Source organism: Staurois parvus, unplaced genomic scaffold (genome assembly GCF_062004578.1).
Source record: "Staurois parvus isolate SC_StPar_1 unplaced genomic scaffold, SC_StPar_1.0 ptg000293l, whole genome shotgun sequence".
Taxonomy (NCBI): Eukaryota; Metazoa; Chordata; class Amphibia; order Anura; family Ranidae; genus Staurois; species Staurois parvus.
This window is the reverse complement of record NW_028318089.1, coordinates 237,501-259,039: the sequence shown is the minus strand read 5'-3', so window position 1 is coordinate 259,039 and position 21,539 is coordinate 237,501. Positions and strand designations below refer to the sequence as shown.

The window sequence follows — 21,539 nt, the reverse complement described above, 5'->3', positions numbered from 1 at the left end:
GGACACAAAAAAAAAGCTGACTGGGGTTGTAACCCTTCCTTACTCTTTTCAAAATGAAGAAAAACGTTAACACTGCACTTTAACCACCTTGCCCTCCAGAGGATTTACCCCTTCCTGAAAAAAATGAGGAAGGGTTGTAACAGCGCACACACTGCAAAGTCCTGGGAAATGGTAGTATGGGGTGATGGTGGTATTAGTGGCTACTCTATGAAGAGCCTAGGATTCCGTGTGGCACTGAGGGCAAGGCTTCCAAATAAGCTGTAGCAACTTCTGTAGATGAGAAAAAGGAGAGAAGCGCCTCTAAGTGCAATAAGTCTTTTAATTCAAGTCTAAATGTAGAAACACTCACATGTGTGAAGTAATCATAAGCATAAAAACCGTGGTTAACAATAGTTAACGGTGGGGGGGTAACCCGGGTGAAGAGCCGTCATCTTACTGCGATGTGGGGAGGTCAGCTCTCAGCTGGAACAGCGTGGTGGCTGGAGGGGAACAGCGGTGAGGCCGGCCTGCATGCACGTCCTCCCTCAGAGCCGGATGGAACACAAGCTGCTTGAAAAAGGAGTGCACTTCCACGGCCAGTGCATGCTCCGAAACGCGTCGCAGTGCACCCTGGGATCTGACGTCATCACGGCCACACCGCCGCTACATTCCAGCGTGCCTTCCATCCGGCTCTGAGGGAGGACGTGCATGCAGGCCGGCCTCACCGCTGTTCCCCTCCAGCCACCATGCTGTTCCAGCCGAGAGCTGACCTCCCCACATCGCAGTAAGATGACGGCTCTTCACCCGGGTTACCCCCCCACCGTTAACTATTGTTAACCACGGTTTTTATGCTTATGATTACTTCACATGTGAGTGTTTCTACATCCAGACTTGAATTAAAAGACTTATTGCACTTAGGCGCTTCTCTCCTTTTTCTGATTTACCCCTTCCTGACCAGGCTATTTTTTGCGATACTTTTAACTGCCAATTACGCGGTCATGCAACGCTGCACCTAAATGAAATTTATGTCCTTCCCCCCCCCCCAAATCGCGCTTTCTTTCGGTGGTTTTTGATCACCTCTGCAGTTTTTAATTTTTTGCGCTATAAACAAAAAAAAGACTCACAATTATGAAAAAAACAGTATTTTTAACTTTTTGCTATAAAACATATCCAATAAAAAAAATCTAATTTTGTCATAAATTTAGGCCAAAATGTATTCTGCTACATGTCTTTGTTAAAAAAAAAAAAAAAAAAATCCCAATATGTGTAAATTTAACTGGTTTACATGAAAGTTATAGCGTTTACAAATGGCGGTATAGATACTGGATTTTTTTTTTTTTTTACTAGTAATTGGCGACTTTTATAGCTGGACTGCAGCTGGCATTCTGACAATGGGGGGGAAACAGGCTAACTGCCACTGACATCCTATGACACTAAGGCTACGTTCACACTCGCGTTGTGTGCAGGCGGCAGAAAGGCGATTGGGAAGCGTTTTTACCGCTTCCCAAACGCCTCGGACAATTCTGCACATTGCAGCACATAGTGCTGTTCTAAGGGGAGTGTTAGCATCGCGCTGCGGCAAAACGGACGCCTCTGGTCGAGTCAGGAGGCGTTGAAGCCTCTTATTCTAGTCTATGGTGCCGCTCCACAAACGCCCGGCCAGTGTTTTGCGGTTGCGGGGCGTTTGCGGAGCGGTAACACCATTCAAACTTCATTATAGGCGTTTGTGGACGTTTTTAACGCTCAGCAAGTGCCTGGCAACCACCACTGAACCGCGCATGCGATGTTTGCAGAGCATTTGCCGAGCATTAAAAAAACGCACAGCAAACACCGGACCAACGCTTGCCAGACGCTATAGGGGCATTTGGCAAGAGTTTGTAAAACAGTCAAGTGTGAACAAGCCCTAATACAGTGATCAGTGTTAATAAAAAGCACTGACACTGTGTTAATGACACTGGGCAGGAAGGGGTTAACATCTTTGTGTGCTGTGTGTATTTTACTAGGGCAACATGCTGCTTTGTATTGCTCTGCTATGTAGAGCAATACAAAGCAGCATGTCGGTGTTTACACATAGACCTCTCCCTTTCCACTGTTCCTTGGAAAACGCAGGGAACCTCTGGCTGGGACCTGGTGATCGACCGCTGTAGCCGCCAATGGCAGCGCGGGCAGGGTGGCGCGCGCCCCCTACCCGGAAATGCAAAATAACGTGTATATATACGTGATTTTGCGCAGCCCTGCCGCACTGTAACAGTAGTTCTGTTATAGGGTGGCAGGGAACTGGTTAATATTGCACACCCCCAAGCTGATAAAAGTTCTAATGCTTGCTTTTTCCAGGAATGACCTGAAACCTGTACCACTTGGCATTAATTCAGGGTCCCACAGTCTTCCTCCCCACCTTTTGGGAGCAAAAAGTACTTAAGAATACCCAGCACTGCTAGAGAAAATGCGTAGCAGATTCAAGTCTACTGCCGTCTTGTTCATATTTTTGTTTTTGGTGCTTGCAGTATCTCCATACTTGAAATCCCTTTCCATGGTGGCTGCCAACAAGCTTCTACATCTCCTTGAAGCTTTCTCCAGTCCTTGGTTCCTCTTCTCATCTCCACAGAATCATCATCTCGTCTTCTTCCTGCTTGAGGTTTTCAACAACATTATTCAGTACCAGTTTGATGGTGAGTCCTTTTTACTCTCTATGTTCACACCTTGCCTTTCCTGTCACATGAATTTATCATATTGATACAATTTTTAGGACGAACTTCTTATACGTCTGCTAATTTCCTTTCCTTTTTCATGCATAGGTAATTCTAGTTTAGTTTATGCCATTATTCGGAAGCGCACTGTATTTCACCAGATGGCAAACCTGCCTTCAGATCCTCCATCCATACAGCGAGCGCTGCAACGTAAAAAGAAACCGCCTGAGCCAATATTGCGCACGAACTCTCAAGAGGGAGCATCAATGGAAGGGTCACGTCCTGCTGCCCCAGCCGAGCCAGGCACTCTCAAAGCAAGTCTCATAGCCACACCTGGTAAGCATTAACCACTTCCAGTCCGGACACTTTTACCCCTTCCTTTCCAGTTTTCAGCTTTCAGTGCTATCACACTTTGAATGACAATTGCGCGGTCATGCAACACTGTACCCATATGAAATTTTTAGCATTTTTTTGAGACAGATAAAGCTTTATTTTGGTGTTTTTCACCACTGGGATTTTTATTTTTTTTGCTATGTAAATGAAAAAAGTCCAAAAATGTGCAAAAAATGTGTTTTTTCTTATACAATTTTGCAAATAAATAATATTTCATCATAAATCTTGGCCAAAATGTATTCCGTTATCTTTTTAGTAAAAAAAAAAAAAAATAACCCAAATTAGTTTATAACCAAAAAGTATAATTTTTAAACTTTTTTTTTTTTTTTTACATTTTTATTTATTTATTTTTGCATACTGTCACCCTAGCAGTACAGTGTCACCATGGTGACACTGTACTACTTGTGGGGGGTGATGAAGATTTTTTTTTTTTTTTTTTTACACTGATTGCATTTACACCCATAAAGGCTGTAAAAGCAATCATTTCTCGTTCTCTCTGGCTGCATTCTTGCAGCCATTGAGAACTACTGTGTGAGCTGTGATTGGTCACAGCTTGTCACATGGTACATGAATAGCCTTGTACCATGTGACCTCTGTGATCATTCACAGATTTCACACGTAGTAAGCAATGATGTCAGAAGTGACATCTTGCTTACTACTCTGCATGTGATTACTGAGTGACCACATGAACGGGACCTCGCAGAGAGGTCCTGTACGACGATCGGTGTTCCACTGTGTCTGGAAGACACAGGCACCGGATCACGGTGCTGCGCGCTCCCAGGGAGCGCGCACAAGCAGGGGCCGTGGAAGGCCGTTTATAAACGGCCACCCGACCCTGCACTGCCACCGTCCAGCTGTTTATATACAACGGCCGGATGGGAGGTGATTAAAGGAGCATTAACGGAAAATATCAGAAGCTGTAATTTAGGGGATGTTATTGGAAACCGTTTATGCTTGATTTAATTTTAATCAAGCCATCAGTCATATTTGTATTTTTCTTGAAAAATTAATTAATTAATTTTTTATCTTCTTAACTCACTAGGTATAGAAAAGCTTACAGAGAAATCCCAGGTATCAGAGGATGGCACGCTACGCGCTGTTGACCCTGATGTTCCATCATCACCTGGAGAGAGTGGACCATCCCGTCCCCTGAGTGACACAGAGTCTCAGACTGGGGTGTGTGGGTGTTGCATCATTTTACAGAAAAATCCTTTTTTTATGCATAATTCATTTTCTCTCTCCCTCTCCTCCCTTTATATACTGTCAATTTCACAGTGGACAGCCTCTACTCCTTTAGTAAGGCTACTTTCACACTGAGGAGTTTTTGAAGCGTTTTTGTGTTTTAAAAAAACAAAAAGCGCCTGAAAAGCTCAAGAAAAATGCTTTCCTGTGTATATGGATGTATATCTATGTATGTTTTCACACTGAGGCGTGCGGTGTAAAAATTCCTGCTTGCAGCATCTTCATCTTTGGGGTATGTCTGGTGAGTTAAATTAAAAAAAAAAAAAAAAAAAAAAAAGCCTCTTTTCATTGAAATCAATTAAAACCGCCTCTTAGAAGCGTTTTTTTGGTGCAGTTTTTAAATCACGCATCCTCTTCAAAAAAAAAAAACGCTCAAAAAGCGCAGTAAAAACGCCTATGTGTTTTTGCGGCAGATCAGTGTGAAGGTAGCCTAAATCAGTCCTACTGTTTCTTACCTGAGAGAGACTGAGTGCGTGAGAGAGAGAGAGACTGAGTGAAAGAGACTGACACAGAGAGAGACTGACCGGGCGAGCGAGAGAGACTGACCGGGCGAGCGAGAGAGACTGACCGGGCGAGCGAGAGAGACTGACCGGGCGAGCGAGAGAGACTGACCGGGCGAGCGAGAGAGACTGACCGGGCGAGCGAGAGAGACTGACCGGGCGAGCGAGAGAGACTGACCGGGCGAGCGAGAGAGACTGACCGAGCGAGAGAGAGACTGACCGAGCGAGCGAGAGAGAGAGAGAGAGAGAGAGAAAGAGAGACCAAGCAAGAGAGAGACCGAGCGCGCGAGAGACCGAGCGCGGGAGAGAGGCCGAGCGAGAGAGCGCGAGACCGAGCGAGAGAGAGGCCGAGCGAGAGAGAGGCCGAGCGAGAGAAAGAGAGAGAGGCCGAGCGAGAGAAAGAGAGAGAGGCCGAGCGAGAGAGAGAGAGAGAGGCCGAGAGAGAGCGAGAGAGAGGCCGAGCGAGAGAGAGGCCGAGCGAGAGAAAGAGAGAGAGGCCGAGCGAGAGAAAGAGAGAGAGGCCGAGCGAGAGAGAGAGAGAGAGGCCGAGCGAGAGAGAGAGAGAGAGGCCGAGAGAGAGAGAGAGAGAGGCCGAGAGAGAGAGAGAGAGAGGCCGAGCGAGAGAGAGAGAGAGGCCGAGCGAGAGAGAGAGAGAGAGGCCGAGCGAGAGAGAGAGAGAGAGGCCGAGCGAGAGAGAGAGAGAGAGGCCGAGCGAGAGAGAGAGAGAGAGGCCGAGCGAGCGAGAGAGAGAGAGAGAGAGAGAGAGAGAGAAAGAGAGACCAAGCAAGAGAGAGACCGAGCGCGCGAGAGACCGAGCGCGGGAGAGAGGCCGAGCGAGAGAGCGCGAGACCGAGCGAGAGAGAGGCCGAGCGAGAGAGAGGCCGAGCGAGAGAAAGAGAGAGAGGCCGAGCGAGAGAAAGAGAGAGAGGCCGAGCGAGAGAGAGAGAGAGAGGCCGAGCGAGAGAGAGAGAGAGAGAGGCCGAGCGAGAGAGAGAGAGAGAGGCCGAGAGAGAGAGAGAGAGAGAGGCCGAGAGAGAGAGAGGCCGAGAGAGAGAGAGAGAGAGGCCGAGCGAGAGAGAGAGAGAGGCCGAGCGAGAGAGAGAGAGAGAGGCCGAGCGAGAGAGAGAGAGAGAGGCCGAGCGAGAGAGAGAGAGAGAGGCCGAGCGAGAGAGAGAGAGAGAGGCCGAGCGAGAGAGAGAGAGAGAGGCCGAGCGAGAGAGAGAGAGAGAGGCCGAGCGAGAGAGAGAGAGAGAGGCCGAGCGAGAGAGAGAGAGAGAGGCCGAGCGAGAGAGAGAGAGAGAGGCCGAGCGAGAGAGAGAGAGGCCGAGCGAGAGAGAGAGAGGCCGAGCGAGAGAGAGACCGAGAGAGAGAGACCGAGCGAGAGAGAGAGAGAGAGACCGAGAGAGAGAGAGAGAGACCGAGCGAGAGAGAGAGAGACCGAGAGAGAGGGGCCGAGCGAGAGAGAGAGAGGGGCCGAGCGAGAGAGAGAGAGAGAGAGAGAGGGGCCGATCGAGAGAGGGGCCGATCGAGAGAGAGAGAGAGGGGGGGAGATGCCGAGCGAGAGAGAGAGACAGGGACCGAGCGAGGCAGAGAGAGAGAGAGAGACAGGGACCGAGCGAGACAGGGACCGAGCGAGAGAGAGAGAGAGACTGAGTGACAGAGAGAGACTGAGAGAGACTGTGTGATGGCAGCCTTGTAAGCTCACGCTATAATTTTGTGGAGCTGCACACAATGTCTGGTTCCCTGGCAGTGAGGGACATTACTGTGTTCTAAGTACTCGATTCAATTTCTCATAATTTTCAGTGCTGATTCAGACACACAAAGAAAAGTTGCCTAAAGTATAGGTGAGCCGTTACCTTGCAAAACAACCCAGGCAAAATGTTTGTTTTCTGGAACTATGCTTCTTCTAAAATCAGTGATACCTATGCAGAAATATTCAGAGACAATAGTCCCCCACAGTCAGGCTTATTTTATGATGATTTTCTCTGCAATTTTTGAGACATGGTCATCATAGGAAAGAGTGGAATTGTTAGAAGTCTGTACAAAAAATGTTTCTGCACCTCCAGTGATCCATCCACATTTATTCTGTTATGGTACAGTACTGTAGGAGCCTCCATTGTAATCATTGCACAAGACATTGTCATTTTTTTTCTCTGCAGCTCTCAATATTGTTGGTTATTGCAGGCAGTTCTGTAAAAGATATCTTTATAAGTGAGACTCTGTCTCTCTGATTTAAAGTGGAACTGAACGCAAAAAGATTTGCTATGTTATAGGGAACATCGCATGTGATTCGCACAGGAACCGCACCACATTCCTGTGCAAATCACATGCGAATTGTGTATGGTGCAATTTGAGCTATACATTATGTATGGCTCAAATCACACCGCATCCACACCAAAAAGGTGCAGGACTCTTTTTTTTTTTTTTTTTTTTTTTTTTTTTGGGTCTGCACTAGAATCAGATCGCATAGGTATTCAGACCTATGCAATTTAATTCTGTACATCGCAGCGATTTCAGGGTGTTTTTAACTTGACATACACACCTGCAGTGGTTCGCATGAACGGGGTGTGATTCTGATGCGGTGCGGAATTCGCACAGAAAATGCTGCAAATTCTGCACCCCATCAGTGTGAATGCAGGCTTAGAAATGTTCATTTCTAATGTTATAGTTACACTGAAAAATCTACCCTTTAATTGAATTCCTCCTGAAAAATAGCAGTGTACTTCCTGGTATGTGAGTGTGCCTAGGCACTCCTGTACCCATGACCCATAGTATACAGTGAAGGAAATAAGTATTTGATCCCCTGCTGATTTTGAATGTTTACCCACTCACAAAGAAATGATCAGTCTGGTAGCCCAGTCCAGCCTTGTGTAGGTCTACAATCTTGTCCCTGACATCCTTGGACAGCTCTTTGGTCTTTGCCATGGTGGAGAGTTTGGAATCTGATTGTTTGTTTGCTCTTGTATACAGGTAACAAAATGAGATTAGCAGCACTCCCTTTAAGAGACTGCTTCTAATCTCAGCTTGTTACCTGTATGAAAGACACCTGGTAGCCTGAAATCCTGCTGAATGATAGGGGATCAAATACTTATTTCCCTCATGAACATGCAAATCAGTGCATAATTTGTTAGACATGCATTTCTTTTGAATGTTTTGTTGCTATTCTGTCCCTCAGTGTTACAATACACCTACCATTCGATATTTAGACTGATCATTTCTTTGTGAGTGGGCAAACATTCAAAATCAGCAGGGGATCAAATACTTATTTCCTTCACTGTATATCTGCAGTGTGATATCTAAGGCACTGCTGCCTTTGTTAGTCTCAGGAAATTTTATTATACTCCTGTGCTGCTCATTGTTCTCCTTGCTGGAGGCTCTTATGAGGAATCAAAGCTCTACCTGTACCAAGATGGCCACCTCCACATAGAGACACTATGCAGTACAAGGTATGGTAAGTCCGTAATGAGGGAAAGCTCAACTACAGGGAAACTACAGGCAATACTGCTGACTTGTCCTTTGCCTTCTGCCTGGCTTTTTTTTTTCACAGCTTGCACTGCTTGATTCCTCTTTAACCAGCCAGCCATCTTGATGTCTGCATCAGTATTGTGTATGGATCATAAAAGAAACTCTTCAGAGAAATGTGGACACCTCCATTGCTTTTACTTCAAGAAATGCTAAAGTAGTTAGTAGTTAGCTGACCTGCCAATCCTCTGGGCTGCAAAAGGCATGCAGCAAGTCAGAGTGAAGTCATAACTCCTCATGTGCATACTTGTTGTGGCACAGAACTGTTTTGCCAAATGCCAGAATTGAGTAGGTCATACATAAAGCATAATGCTCAATTCCCTCATCAACACAATCTGTTTATGGGGAATCCCTCCTGCGGAGCTATCGTATTCTGACAGTGGGGCGTTTCCCAGCCATCAGAATACAATGATCACTGCTGGTGGCTATAGCTGCCTGCAGTGATCAAATGAAAAAAAAAATGACAGGCTGGTTGTACTGAAGTCGATTGATATATATTCAGCCAGATCCTGCTGAACTGGACAAATTTCGATCCATCTGTGGATGGCTTTAGTCATAGAAGTAGCAATTCATAGAGGAGTTCAACAATGGCAATCTGCATATTTCTGTCATTCCATGTTTTCTATTAAGGTTACATGCTTCAGAAGGGCATTTGTCCTCACTTTGACTACATTTTACATTTATTTTGCAGGATGGTTCCCAAAACATGCAGAGAAGGCGGCAATCAAGTACCTCATCTCAGTGGAATCCATCTACAGAGTGGGTGAGTCCTACTAGAATTAAACAATATATAGGAAAAGACTATGCATGGCAGAAGACAAAGCTGTCTCTAGCACTGACACAGGGAGCTAAGTTTTAGTGTATGACTTCATCAGTGCTTTCTACTTGTTAATCTGCTGGTGGAGGGTTCCTCAATATGCAATAACTGATCTCAAAAAACAGTGTAGGGTGTGTGCAGATGTTGCTCAGTTCCCTCACTGAAATGACGGACGGGCGGCAGCTCTCTCGTTCTGGGAGGACTTATGATGTCCCCCCACTCTAGGGACACACAGTGCGGCGATCAGTGGTGCGATGTGTCCCTGGGACACCGCGCATCACCGATCGCAATAAAGAGCTGATGACAGAGGCTCTACCGTGTGATCAGCTGTATCCAATCACAGCTGATCGCATGAAAATAGGAAATGCCGGTTATCTGCATTTCTCAAAGGGGACATCTACACTGATCAGGGTACTAATCAGTGCTGCCTTTCAGTGCCCATAATTGCCACCTGTCAGTGCCCATCAATGCCTCATACCAGTGCACATTAATGCCACATACCAGTGCCCATCAGAGCTGCCTGCCAGTCATTGCCGCCTGTCGGTGCCAGTCAGTGCCGCCTATCAGTGCCACTTAACAGTTCCTATCAGTGCCCACTAGTGATGCCTGTCAATGCGCACTAGTGATGCCTGTCAATGCCGATCACTGCCGCCTATCAGTGCCTCCTTATCAGTGCCCATCAGTGCAGCCTCATTAGCGCACATCAGTGAAGGAGAAAAATTAGTTTCGGTTATAAAATTTTGTAAATAAGAAAAAACTTTTTTTTTTTTTTTTGTTCAAAATTTTCAGTCTATTTTTTGGATGTTTAGCAAAAAATAAAAACCCCAGTGGTGATTCAATACCACCAAAAGAAAGCTCTATCTGTCTAAAAAAAAAATGATAAAAATGTTGTTTGGGTACAGTGTTGCACGACTGCGCAATTGTCATTCAAAGTGCGACATTGCTGAAAGCTGAAAATTGGCCTTAGCAGGAAGGGGGTGAAAGTGCTAAGAAATGGCCCTGGAGAATATTTCCCAGTGTCTACTATTGTGAAGGTTTATATTGGTTTTTATAGCTGTGTTGAGGCTTGTCTTGGATTTAGGTTGGAGTTGTGCTAGTGCAATGGTCAGGATTTCTGTGCATCGGAGGCAGTTTGGTCCACTAATGGAAGTTGGGCAGAGGTGTGGAAATTTTTAAAAAAAGACTTGTCCAGGGGACTAAATTGGGATCCCAATCCACTTGTCCCTCATGACAATCTAATTGTCCTGATAAAAAAAATGTATTTTAACCAAAACCTTATTTAAATCTGAGGTGCTTTTATGAATGTCTGAAGGCTTTTAAAATCAGAAGAGGCTTTAAGGCGACTTTTAATGTTTAACATTGCGCTGTTTATCTCCTCCTCCCCTCCCTGCCCATCTCCAGCACCGCACTCGGGGACTAGCAGGGAGGGGAGAGACCTTGCAGTGTAATGAGCACCGATTGGGTATTCATCAGGAACGGGGCGTGTCGCGCTCTTTTAATGATCAGCAGAAGTGCATCTTCTGAGAGAGTAAATAAAGCGCCAGCCCCAATGCAAAAAAATATATATATATATTATTTTTCAGGTAACTTTGCTCATGGAAGCACTTGGGAGCTCAGTACTAGTGCCTGCTGAGCAGCCAAATTAAGCTCCGGTGTGCACTCAGTAACAGTGAGGAACGGAAGTATTTGAACACCCTGCGATTTTGCAAGTTCTCCCACTTAGAAATCATGGAGGGGTCTGAAATTCACATTGTAGGTGCATTCCCACTCTGAGAGACAGAATTAAAAAAAAAAAATTCAGGAAATCGCATTGTATGATTTTTAATAATGTATTTGTCTTGCACTGCTGAATATAAGTATTTGAACACCTGAGAAAATCAGTGTTAATATTTGGTATTACAGAGGTCAAACGTTTCCTGTAGTTCTTGACCAGGTTTGCACACAATGCAACAGGGATTTTGGCCCACTCCTCCACACAGATCTCCTCTAGATCTGTCAGGTTTCGGGGCTGTCGCTGAGCAACATGGAGTTTCAGCTCCCTCCAAAGATGTTCTATTGGATTTAGGTCTGGAGACTGGCTAGGCCACTCCAGAACCTTGATATGCTGCTTACGGAGCCACTCCTTGGTTATCCTGGCTGTGTGCTTCGGGTTGTTGTCATGTTGGAAGACCCAGCCACGACCCATCTTCAATGCTCTGACTGAGGGAAGGAGGTTGTTGCTCAAAATCTCACAATAAATGGCCCCATTCATCCTCTCCTTAATACAGTGCAGTTGTCCTGTCCCCTTCGCAGAAAAGCACCCCCAAAGCATGATGTTACCACCCCTATGCTTCACAGTAGGGATGGTGTTCTTGGGATGCAACTCATCCTTTTTTTTTCCTCCAAACACGACGAGTGAAGTTTAGACCAAAAAGTTCTACTTTAACTCAACTGACCACATGACTTTCTCCCATGCCTCCTCTGGATCATCCAGATGGTCATTGGCAAACTTCAGACGGGCCTGGACATGTGATGACTTGAGCAGGGGAACCTTCCGTGCAATGCATGATTTGAAACAATAACGGCATAGTGTTCTACCGACAGTGACCTTTGAAACTGTGGTCCCAGCTCTCTTCATGTCATTGACCAGCTCCTCCCTTGTAGTTCTGGGCTGATTCCTCACCTTTCTTATCATCAGTGATACCCCATGAGGTGAGATCTTGCATGGAGCCCCAGTCTGAGGGAGACTGACAGTCGTCTTTGGCCTCTTCCATTTTCTAACAATTGCTCCAACAGTTGATCTATTTTCACCAAGCTGCTTGGCAATTGCCCCGTAGCCCTTTCCAGCCTTGTGGAGGTCCACAATTTTGTCTCTGGTGTCTTTTGACAGCTCTTTGGTCTTGCCCATGGTAGTAGTTGGCGTCTGACTGACTGTGGGGTGGACAGGTGTCTTTAAAGAGCTCAGATAGGTGCTACTAAGTTAGATTAATGAGTGGAGTAGAGGTGGACTTTTTAAAGGCACAGTAACAGGTCTTTGAGAGGTGTTCAAATACTTATGTTCAGCAGTGCTAGACAAATAAATTCTTTAAAAATCATACAATGTGATTTCCTGAATTTTTTTTCTCAGAGTGGGAATGCACCTACAATGTGAATTTCAGACTCCTCCATGATTTCTAAGTGGGAGAAATTGCAAAATCGCAGGGTGTTCAAATACTTCTGTTCCTCACTGTAAGTCCCCTTCACACTTGGTTGTTTTGAGATTGCTGCCAAATCATTGCAATTCCAGCCGCAATCTCAAAACGCACTACAATCGCAAAATGCAAGTTCAGGTGCCATCATTTTCCATGGCATCTAAAACGTGATGCGGTTTTGCCGCGATTGTCATGCAATTTACTGTGCAACAACCTTGCAACAAATCGCATTGCATGAAGTTTGTCGGCCAAAAAAGAGTAGGAGCTTCTTTTGGATGATGTGATTTGTTGTACGATAGTCGTGGCAAAACCGTATTACGCTTTAGATGCCGTTGAAAATAATGGCACCTGAACCTGCATTTTGCTATCGTGGGCAGAATCGCAGCAATTCTGTCACAATTCCAAAACGCCCAGGTGTGAATGGAACTGCCCTGGTTCACACACACATGCGATTCGGGATGCATTTTCAAACTCAGATTCACATGACAAGCTAGATATTATGTGTTCCTGTTGGGTTGGTTCACACATGCAATCCACACATACTGCGTTTTTAGTGCCATTACGAAAATCGGGTCCTGTGTGAGTTTGTAGTAGTGCATTCCAGACTCACAAATGATAGAATAGAGTGGCATGTGGAGAGAAGTTTTCACATTGGAATGCTACTGATGGGAGTTTTTGCCCTGAAGTCGACGGGAGGCGCCTTTGCCCTGAAGTCGACGGGAGGCGCCTTTGCCCTGAAGTCGACGGGAGGCGCCTTTGCCCTGAAGTCGACGGGAGGCGCCTTTGCCCTGAAATCGACGGGAGGCGCTTTTGCCCTGAAGTCGATGGGACGCCGTAAACTACCAGCGCCCCACATCGATAAAATGAACACATGTAATTATCATATAAGGCAAAGCAACTTTTTGGAGTTGCACAGGTCTCATTAATGTTGCAGGTGGTATTTTGATGCCTGATGAGTCCACTGAAGCTCTCAAAACATCACTTTTTCTCAGTGACACATGTTAATCCACTGCAAAAGTGTTTATACATTAAAAAAAGAGCTGAGCTGACGCCCCCCCCCCCCCAGTCAGAAAAATATGTGATTCAGCACTTATATAAATACATCTGCACTTTCAGTTTTCTTATATCTCCTCCTGCAAAGTCCCATAAATACCTGTCAATCCTGCCAGTGAAGTACATCTAATGCAGCTTCCTGTGATGGTGTGGAACTGATGCTACACTGCTCCTGAATTCAGAGTAGCCACTCTCATGTAGGCTGTACCTGCTTGTACTGCAGGGGACGTGGCTAATGGCATTGTCACTGCTGATTCACTGCTGTAGCTTGTCAGTCTGCACCTGGCCACACCTAGTGCCCACTGCTTTCTGGATTGGCAACACTGCCACTGTGAGCTGCAGTGCCTGGTAGGGAGACCATGTGAGATACAAATGAAGGATCTGGCTCAGTCAGGAAAGGTATAGTAAGTTTATTTACAAGGCTTGTGCATTGCAAAGTAACTAAATAACTGGATTTGGGACTTTAGATTGTCATATAGGAACCTTCCAGTTGTGAAGGAGGTAGGAAGGAGTGTTTACTGTGAATTCATCTACTTGCATACAGTAGTGGTATCTGTGCTCCCTTTAAAACCTTCAGGAGGACGTTGCGTGCCCATGATAGGATAAACAAAATTAGAGAAGAGCAGGAAAATATACCAGTCTGGTGGTCTCACTCTTTGTTCATGCAGTTTTCCACCGATCAGTCACAGTGCTTTGCAGACTCATTTGGAAAAAAAAAAATAATAAGGGCTCATGTACACAGGACATTTGAAAATCACTTCTGAACGATAGAAACTGACTGCTGGAAAACCTAGGTTAAAAAACGTCTGTTTAGCTGCGTTTGCATACCGCGATTATGCACGTTTATGTGCGTTTTGCGTTTAGAATACTTTTTTTAAAGAGAACATCAGAAGACCTTCCAAAATGCCCAGAATGCACTGAAAAACAGTAAAAAATTAGCTATTTCAGACATTTTGAGGGAAATAGAGAGAGCAGAAGCAGAGAGAGCAGTATGTGTTGAGATGACCTGTCTTTTCTGATTGTATTCACTATGGATCCCATCATGAGCATAATGCAGCACCTTCTACCATTTTTTCCTTCATGTGAAACCTGGAACTCACTGCGCTGGTGTGCTAGGGCAATTTGAATACATGGAAAATGCTTTGCATGCATTTCTGATGATGGAAAAAGGCTTTGGACAGCATTTGGATATGGAACAGTTATAAAACGCTTATAACTGCGGTTAGCTCAGTTTACACGTGTTTTACAAGTGTTTGGCATAAGAAACGCTGATAAAATCTACTCCTGAACGCAAGTTTAGTGCATTCAAAAAAACGACTGTAAACTCAACTGCCTGTAAACTGCATAGTGTACATGGACACATAGGAAAACATTAGGGTGAGTTCAGAGGCTGCTGAAAAAACCGCAGAAAAGCTCCTGTACTTGAGGTTATCAGCTGCAGTGTACATGAACCCTTAATGTATTACATTTGCTTTGATCATCAATATTTCACAAATGGATCAGAAAAGAGGAAATTTATACACAAAAAAAATTGGGTGATGTTATAAATGTGTCTTGTATACTATGCATTTTTGGTATTCAATATTTAGGCTCCATGCACACTAGCGCCTCTTTTCTTTCTTTTTTTTTTTTTTTTTATGCTGGAAACACTCTCCAAAAAAACTCTACAAAAACATTTTTTTTTCTCCTTCTAGACACGGAAGCTCAAAAATGCTAATAGCCTAAAGTAGTGTGCATGGACACACAGGAGAACACTATTTAGCTTCTAGAAGTAGAAAAAATGCTAATAACAGCTTCTAGGAGCTTAACAAAAAGCCTGTGTGCATGGAGCCGTAATACTTGAAGCTGAGCATTTCTGTTTTGTAAATACCAACAGGTCTTGTCCTGGAAGGTGAAGCTACCTCTTCAGACAATCATGCGGCTTCTACAGGTCTTGGTTCCACAAGTGGAGAAGATCTGCATCGACAAGTAAGAACTGGGCTAGGAGCTCAACCATGGTGATAGAAGTGCTAAGCCTTTCATAAAGGGAAAATTGAGTATTTTTGTATATATTTTCATTGAAGTTTAGAACTACAATTTTTAGTAATATAAATAAGAAATTGTGTTTCAGGAATATTTCTACAAACATGTGAAAAGGAGCATAGAGCTCCACCTGCAGTCTGGAAACAATAAATATGAACTGTAAAGCCTGCTTGAAGCGGGTCAACTAAAAGTCACATGTATCTGTCAATTAATTTTCAATGATCTTAGAAGTGTCTCAAATTGATAGCATTGACACAGCTCAAAACTTGTTGGCAATCACTTACCATAGTACCAAAGAAAACTGCAGGGCAGGCTACGCCGAATTGTAGGTGTGACCACATTGCACTGAAAATAGGAGGGGCTATGGTTAAATAAACTTCAGTCTACTCACTGTATACAAAACACACATATACCACATTAGTTGTACCTACACTCTCTGTATAGCGCACAGAGTGAAGGGCTCAGGATGCATAATGCACATGACACTGCACAGGAAATAACCAAAAATTCCTCTCTGCCAGTACAACTCTACCCCCCAAATCCCATATTCCCCAGAGTACAAATCTCAACCAGAAGCTCCAATCTCTCCACGGCACAGATCTTCCCCACAGCCCTGAATACGCTGTCTCAGCCCACCTTCTCAGCTTAAGCACTCAGTACAGCCCCTCCAATAGTCCCCCTTCCCATCCTAGCCCCTCCGTACAGACTGTCCAAGTACAAACACCACCTCCTATCCTAAACCCTTGTACAGACCCCTATTGCAGACCCCCTTCCCTAGCACAGGACCCCCAGGGCAGTCCCCGCCCCAGACTAAACTACCAGGTCAGACACCCCTGTTCAGAGCCCCCCCCCCCTCCCTTAGTACAGACTCAGAGCGCGGAAAGTTGCCCCCCCCAGCTGTGTCATGTGACCAGAGCTGACGGGAAGCCTTCCCTTGGTTCTGAACAACTGCAGTCAAACGGGCAGAAGCAGTGCTGCAATCCCTATTATGCCAGTACTGTAGTGCTGTTTCTGCCTGTTTTGACAGTAGTGTGTACAAAAAAAAAAAAAAAAAAAAGGGGGGGGGCGTCTGGTACCCACGGAGAGCCGGTACGAATTGCAGTCCACACGCAAGTACTCCATTGACTACAGATGGTCTTTAATGAGTGGTCTACAGACATTAGGCAGTGGTTTTTGTCATCTTTTTTTTTTTTTCTTTTGAAAACTTTGAAATATGCAGAGTGGCGGTGTAAAGTAGGTGAAAATGTCATGTGTAGCTTTGTACACTCTTTTTAGTTGCTTGCATTTTTCTGCATTATAAGCAATGTGTACGGCTTAGAGATGTTTTCTATTTAGTTAATAGTATCTTACCTATGGTGTTTATTCTTGCAAGCTGCATTCACAAGTCATTTGTCACTGAAAAAGTCAAGTAATTGAAGCATTTTGTAACCTGCAGGGGATTGACCGATGAATCCGAAATCCTCAAGTTTCTGCAGCATGGGACCTTGGTGGGGTTACTGCCTGTGCCTCATCCCATCCTGATCCGCAAATACCAGGCCAATGCTGGCACAGCTATGTGGTTTCGCACATATATGTGGGGGGTCATCTACCTTAGGTGAGTATGTATGGAAATAGAGTACAGCTTGCTTAAGAAGGAATTAAAAAATTAGCTTTAAAGGAAAAGTTCACCTTTGGGAACATGTAACATATTCCCACAGACACCGCCCCCCCCTCCCTATGACAGATAGTTTGGGAAGACTTCTCCCCGTACTGTCAAATCTGAAAACTGCGTGGCCGTGTGGGGCTCCGCGTCATTCATTCATAGACTTCCGTGAATTCATGAACTGCAAGTCCCGACAGCCTTAGTGGCTTTAGGCTTGTAGTTTTCAATGAACTTCCACAGCGCTGTGAAGCACCGTGGTAGTTCATTGAAGCTTCCTGTCAGAATATCTGCTTGTCGTACATCCCGTACAGCAAGCAGATATACTGACAGGTCTGCAGGAGACCTGCATAGCATCAGTGATCTACTGATCTCTGGTGCAATGCTTTCCAGACTCCTGCACACAAAAATAATAAATGCATATTTTTTTACCTTCAAAAAAAATGTGCATTTATTATTTTTGTCTAAAAGGTGGCCTGATCCTTTAAACATTTAAAGAATTAACTATTATGTAAAACATTTTTTTTTCTTACCTTTTGGGTGATCCTATTACTAAATGAAACCAAGTTGTTTCTTACAAGGAAACTAATCTTGAGCAGCAGTCTGTAATACACCCCCCCCCCCCATTACAAGGCCATTTTTCATTTTCCAGTGCTCTGATAGTTTGACTGTTCTGTCAATGCAACAACATACCCACATTTATTTTACAGAATCTTTTTTTTTTTTAAGACCAAAATTTATTAAACACCAGTTGCTTTTTTTATTTTTAATAAAAATGCAGGCATGGTACGAAGACCCCTCAAATGACTCCCTTTTTAGAAAGACACCCCAAGATTATCTAATTGTTTACCTGCTGATGTTGAGGGGGTTAAAAGCTTGGCAATGTTGAACTAGATACAGGTCATACACAGAGGCAGGGGGAGATGAATGGGTTAATAGACTGGTCACATACAGTGGGAGGATGGTGATAAAGGGGTTGATGTGCAGAATAAGGGAATAGTAGGGTTAGCCAGCCCAGCCCATACATTCATCTTTTTTTTTTTTGCATTCAAACAGCAGGTTAAACAAAAATAATAGTCAAATTTCCCTATCCACACATTTGGGGTGCATGGAGGAATCCCTCCCGTTGTGGTATTGTATTCTGACAGTGGGGAGCTTTCCCAATCATCAGAATAGAATGAGAAGTGTTGCCAGCTGTAACTGGCAGTACTGATCATTTGGGAAAAACCCCAATAGGCAGGTTGTACACAAGTCGATCGATAGGTCGACTTGTGTACAACTAGCCTGGCTATGCATGGATGAAAATTTGGCTGATCCCTGCTAAACTGACCAAATTTAGATCCATACATGTACAGCTTTAACCATTTCCCACCCGGCCTATAGCAAATTGACAACCGGGCAGGACTTTGTTGTTCTGGGTGGACATCATACACTATATTGCCAAAAGTATTGAGACACCCCTACAAATCATTGGATTCAGGTGTTCCAATCACTTCCATGGCCACAGGTATATAAAATCGAGCACCTAGGCATGCAGACTGCTTCTACAAACATTTGTGAAAGAATGGGTCACTCTCAGGAGCTCAGTGAATCCAAGCGTGGTCCCGTGATAGGTTGCCACCTGTTCAAGAAGTCCATCCGTGACATTTCCTTGCTACTAAATATTCCACGGTCAACTGTTAGTGGTATTATAACAAAGTGGAAGCCACTGGGAACAACAGCAACTCTACCAAGTGGTAGGCCTCATAAAATGACAGAGCGGGGTCAGCGCATGTTGATGCGCAGAAGTCGCTAACTGTCTGCCTCAACCCAATAGAACACCTTTGGGATGAGTTAGAGCGGAGACTGCAAGCCAGGCCTTCTCGTCCGACATCAGTGCCTGACCTCACAAATGTGCTTCTGGAAGAATAGTCAAACATTCTTATAGACAAAGTTCTAAACCTTGTGGACAGTCTTCCCAGAGAAGTTGAAGCTGTTATAGCTGCTAAGGGCGGGCCAACTCAATATTGAAACCTACGGACTAAGACTGGGATGCCATTAAAGTTCATGTGCGTGTAAAGGCAGGCCAACCAATGCTTTTGGCAATATAGTGTATGACGTCCTCCCGGAACAAACCTGTCGCCTTGATCTGTCCACCAGACACAGCAAATGACTGATCTGTGTATCGACCCACTGCTGGTACCATGCGATCACTGTGACCAATCATATTTTTTCGTATATTTAGCAAAAAATCAAAAACCCAGTGGTGATTAAATACCACCAAAAGAAAGCTCTATTTGTGTGGAAAAAAGATAAAAATTTAGTTTGGGTACAGAGTTGCATTCAAAATGCAACAGTGCTGAAAATTGGCCTGGGCAGGAAGGGGGTGAAAGTGTCTGGTATTGAAGCGATTAATGTAAAAGTCACAGAGAGAGACAGTGTGAAGATAAGATATATGGGGGGAAAGGGTTAAAATTTACTTGAATGTGTTGTGATCTCTACATCCATGGAACCTAATGAATGAGTCACTCATTCATTATTACCCGATTCCTCCCCTTCCTCTTACAAAGGGCTCTTGGATGTAACACACACTGAGATTGCTGTGATTTGTCTCTGTATGACCAATCACAGTGATCACGAGAATTGGCTCTGTACACAGTGTCTGTAAATGGAGCCACGCTCAGACACCTCAGTTCACTGGCAATAGGTGGAAAAAGAAAATGTTACAACCAGAAAATTTCCCAGCACACTTGCCAGCTAGTTTACAAAAAAAACAAAACAATTGACCCAAACCCTACACGTTAAAAACAGAGTGTTTAGTTTAGTGCACACATTTGCAAATATACACTATATTGCCAAAATATATTGGAACACCCCACCAAATCATTGGATTCAGGCGTTCCAATCACCTCCATGGCCACATTTGTATAAAATCAAGCACCTAGGAATGCAGGCTGCTTCTACAAACATGTGTGAAAGAATGGGTTGCTCTCAGGAGCTCAGTGAATTCAAGCGTGGCACCGGGATAGGTTGCCACCTGCGCAATAAGTCCATCCGTGACATTTCCTTGCTACTAAATATTCCACGGTCAACTGTTAGTGGTATTATAACAAAGTGGAAGCCACTGGGAACAACAACTCAGCCACCAAGTGTTAGGCCACATAAAATGACAGAGTGGGGTCAGAGCATGCTGAAGCACAAAAGTCACCAACTGTCTGCAGAGTTAATAGCTGAAGACCTCCAAACTTTGTTTGGCCTTCAGATTAGCACAATAACAGTGCGCAGAGAGCTTCATAGAATGGGTTTCCATGGCCGAGCAGCTGCATCCAAGCCTTGCATCATCATGTGCAATGCAAACGGCGGATGCAGTGGTGTAAAGCACGCCGCCACTGGACCCTAGAGCAGTGGAGACGTGTTCTCTGGAGTGATAAACCACGCTTCTCTGTCTGGCAATCCAATGGACGTGTCTGGGTTTGGCGGTGGCCAGAAGAACAGTACTTGCCTGACTGCATTGTGCCAAGTGTAAAGTTTGGTGGAGGGGGATTATGGTGTGGAGTTATTTTTCAGGGGTTGGGCTTGGCCTGTTAGTTTTAGTGAAGGGAACTCTTAAGGCGTCAGCATACCAAGACATTCTGGATAATTTCATGCCCCCAAATTTGTGGGAATAGTTTGGGGATGGCCCCTTCCTGTTCCAACATGACTGCACACCAGTGCACAAAGCAAGGTCCATAAAGACGTGGATGTGTAAGTTTGGGGTGGAGGAACTTGAGGGGCCAGCACAGAGTCCTGACCTCAACCCAATAGAACACCTTTGGGATGAATTAGAACAGAGACTGCAAGCCAGGCCTTTTTGTCCGACATCAGTGCCTGACCTCACAAATGTGCTTCTGGAAGAATGGTCAAACCTTCCCATAGACACACTCCTAAACCTTGTGGACAGCCTTCCCAGAATAGTTGAAGCTGTTATAGCTGCAAAGGGTGGGCCAACTCAATATTGAACGCTATGGACTAAGACTGGAATGCCATTAAAGTTTATGTGCGTGTAAAGGCAGGCGGCCCAATACTTTTCGCAATATAATGTATGTAGATGCCACAGTGCCTTGCCAAGGCTCCTCTGTATATGGCTGTCCTAACTCTAGACTATATTCGAGAGCCTCCAAATTGGACCACAATTTCTGCTTACCTTTGTGGTGGTTCTTCCCATGCACCCTACATCTTCAGTCACACTGACTTTGTAGGATCAGACCCCTGAATTTCCTGGTGATCTCAGGAGTCACTTCACACCCCTTGTGATCTGTTGTGTTGTGCTGATACTGAGTTTCCTTGATAAATAATGCCTATAGAGGTTAATATTCTGCCCAGGCATCCTCTTTAGACACTGAGTTTCCATCCCCTAAATAGTTTGTGGCATAACAGCCTTAAGCCTTTCCATTTAGACTGCCTGATCTTTCTCACCTGGACCTATTTTTTTTAGGTTCTTTCTTGGGACCTGTTCCTTCTAGGTTTTGTCTCCAGCTTTGTGTTGACCACATTAGC

The 21,539-nt window shown here is 44.8% G+C and overlaps 1 protein-coding gene across 1 annotated transcript in view; it reads left to right on the top strand.

Moving 5' to 3' along the window:
* The window catches only part of HID1 (HID1 domain containing), a 98,931-nt gene that overhangs the window by 74,866 nt on the left and 2,526 nt on the right, over positions 1-21,539 (top strand). The window contains exons 13-18 of the mRNA XM_089682636.1: positions 2,484-2,648; positions 2,775-3,002; positions 4,102-4,235; positions 9,015-9,086; positions 15,240-15,331; positions 16,821-16,979. Of these exons, the coding sequence (XP_089538762.1) occupies positions 2,484-2,648; positions 2,775-3,002; positions 4,102-4,235; positions 9,015-9,086; positions 15,240-15,331; positions 16,821-16,979 (850 nt within the window). The remainder of the gene's footprint in view (positions 1-2,483; positions 2,649-2,774; positions 3,003-4,101; positions 4,236-9,014; positions 9,087-15,239; positions 15,332-16,820; positions 16,980-21,539) is intronic.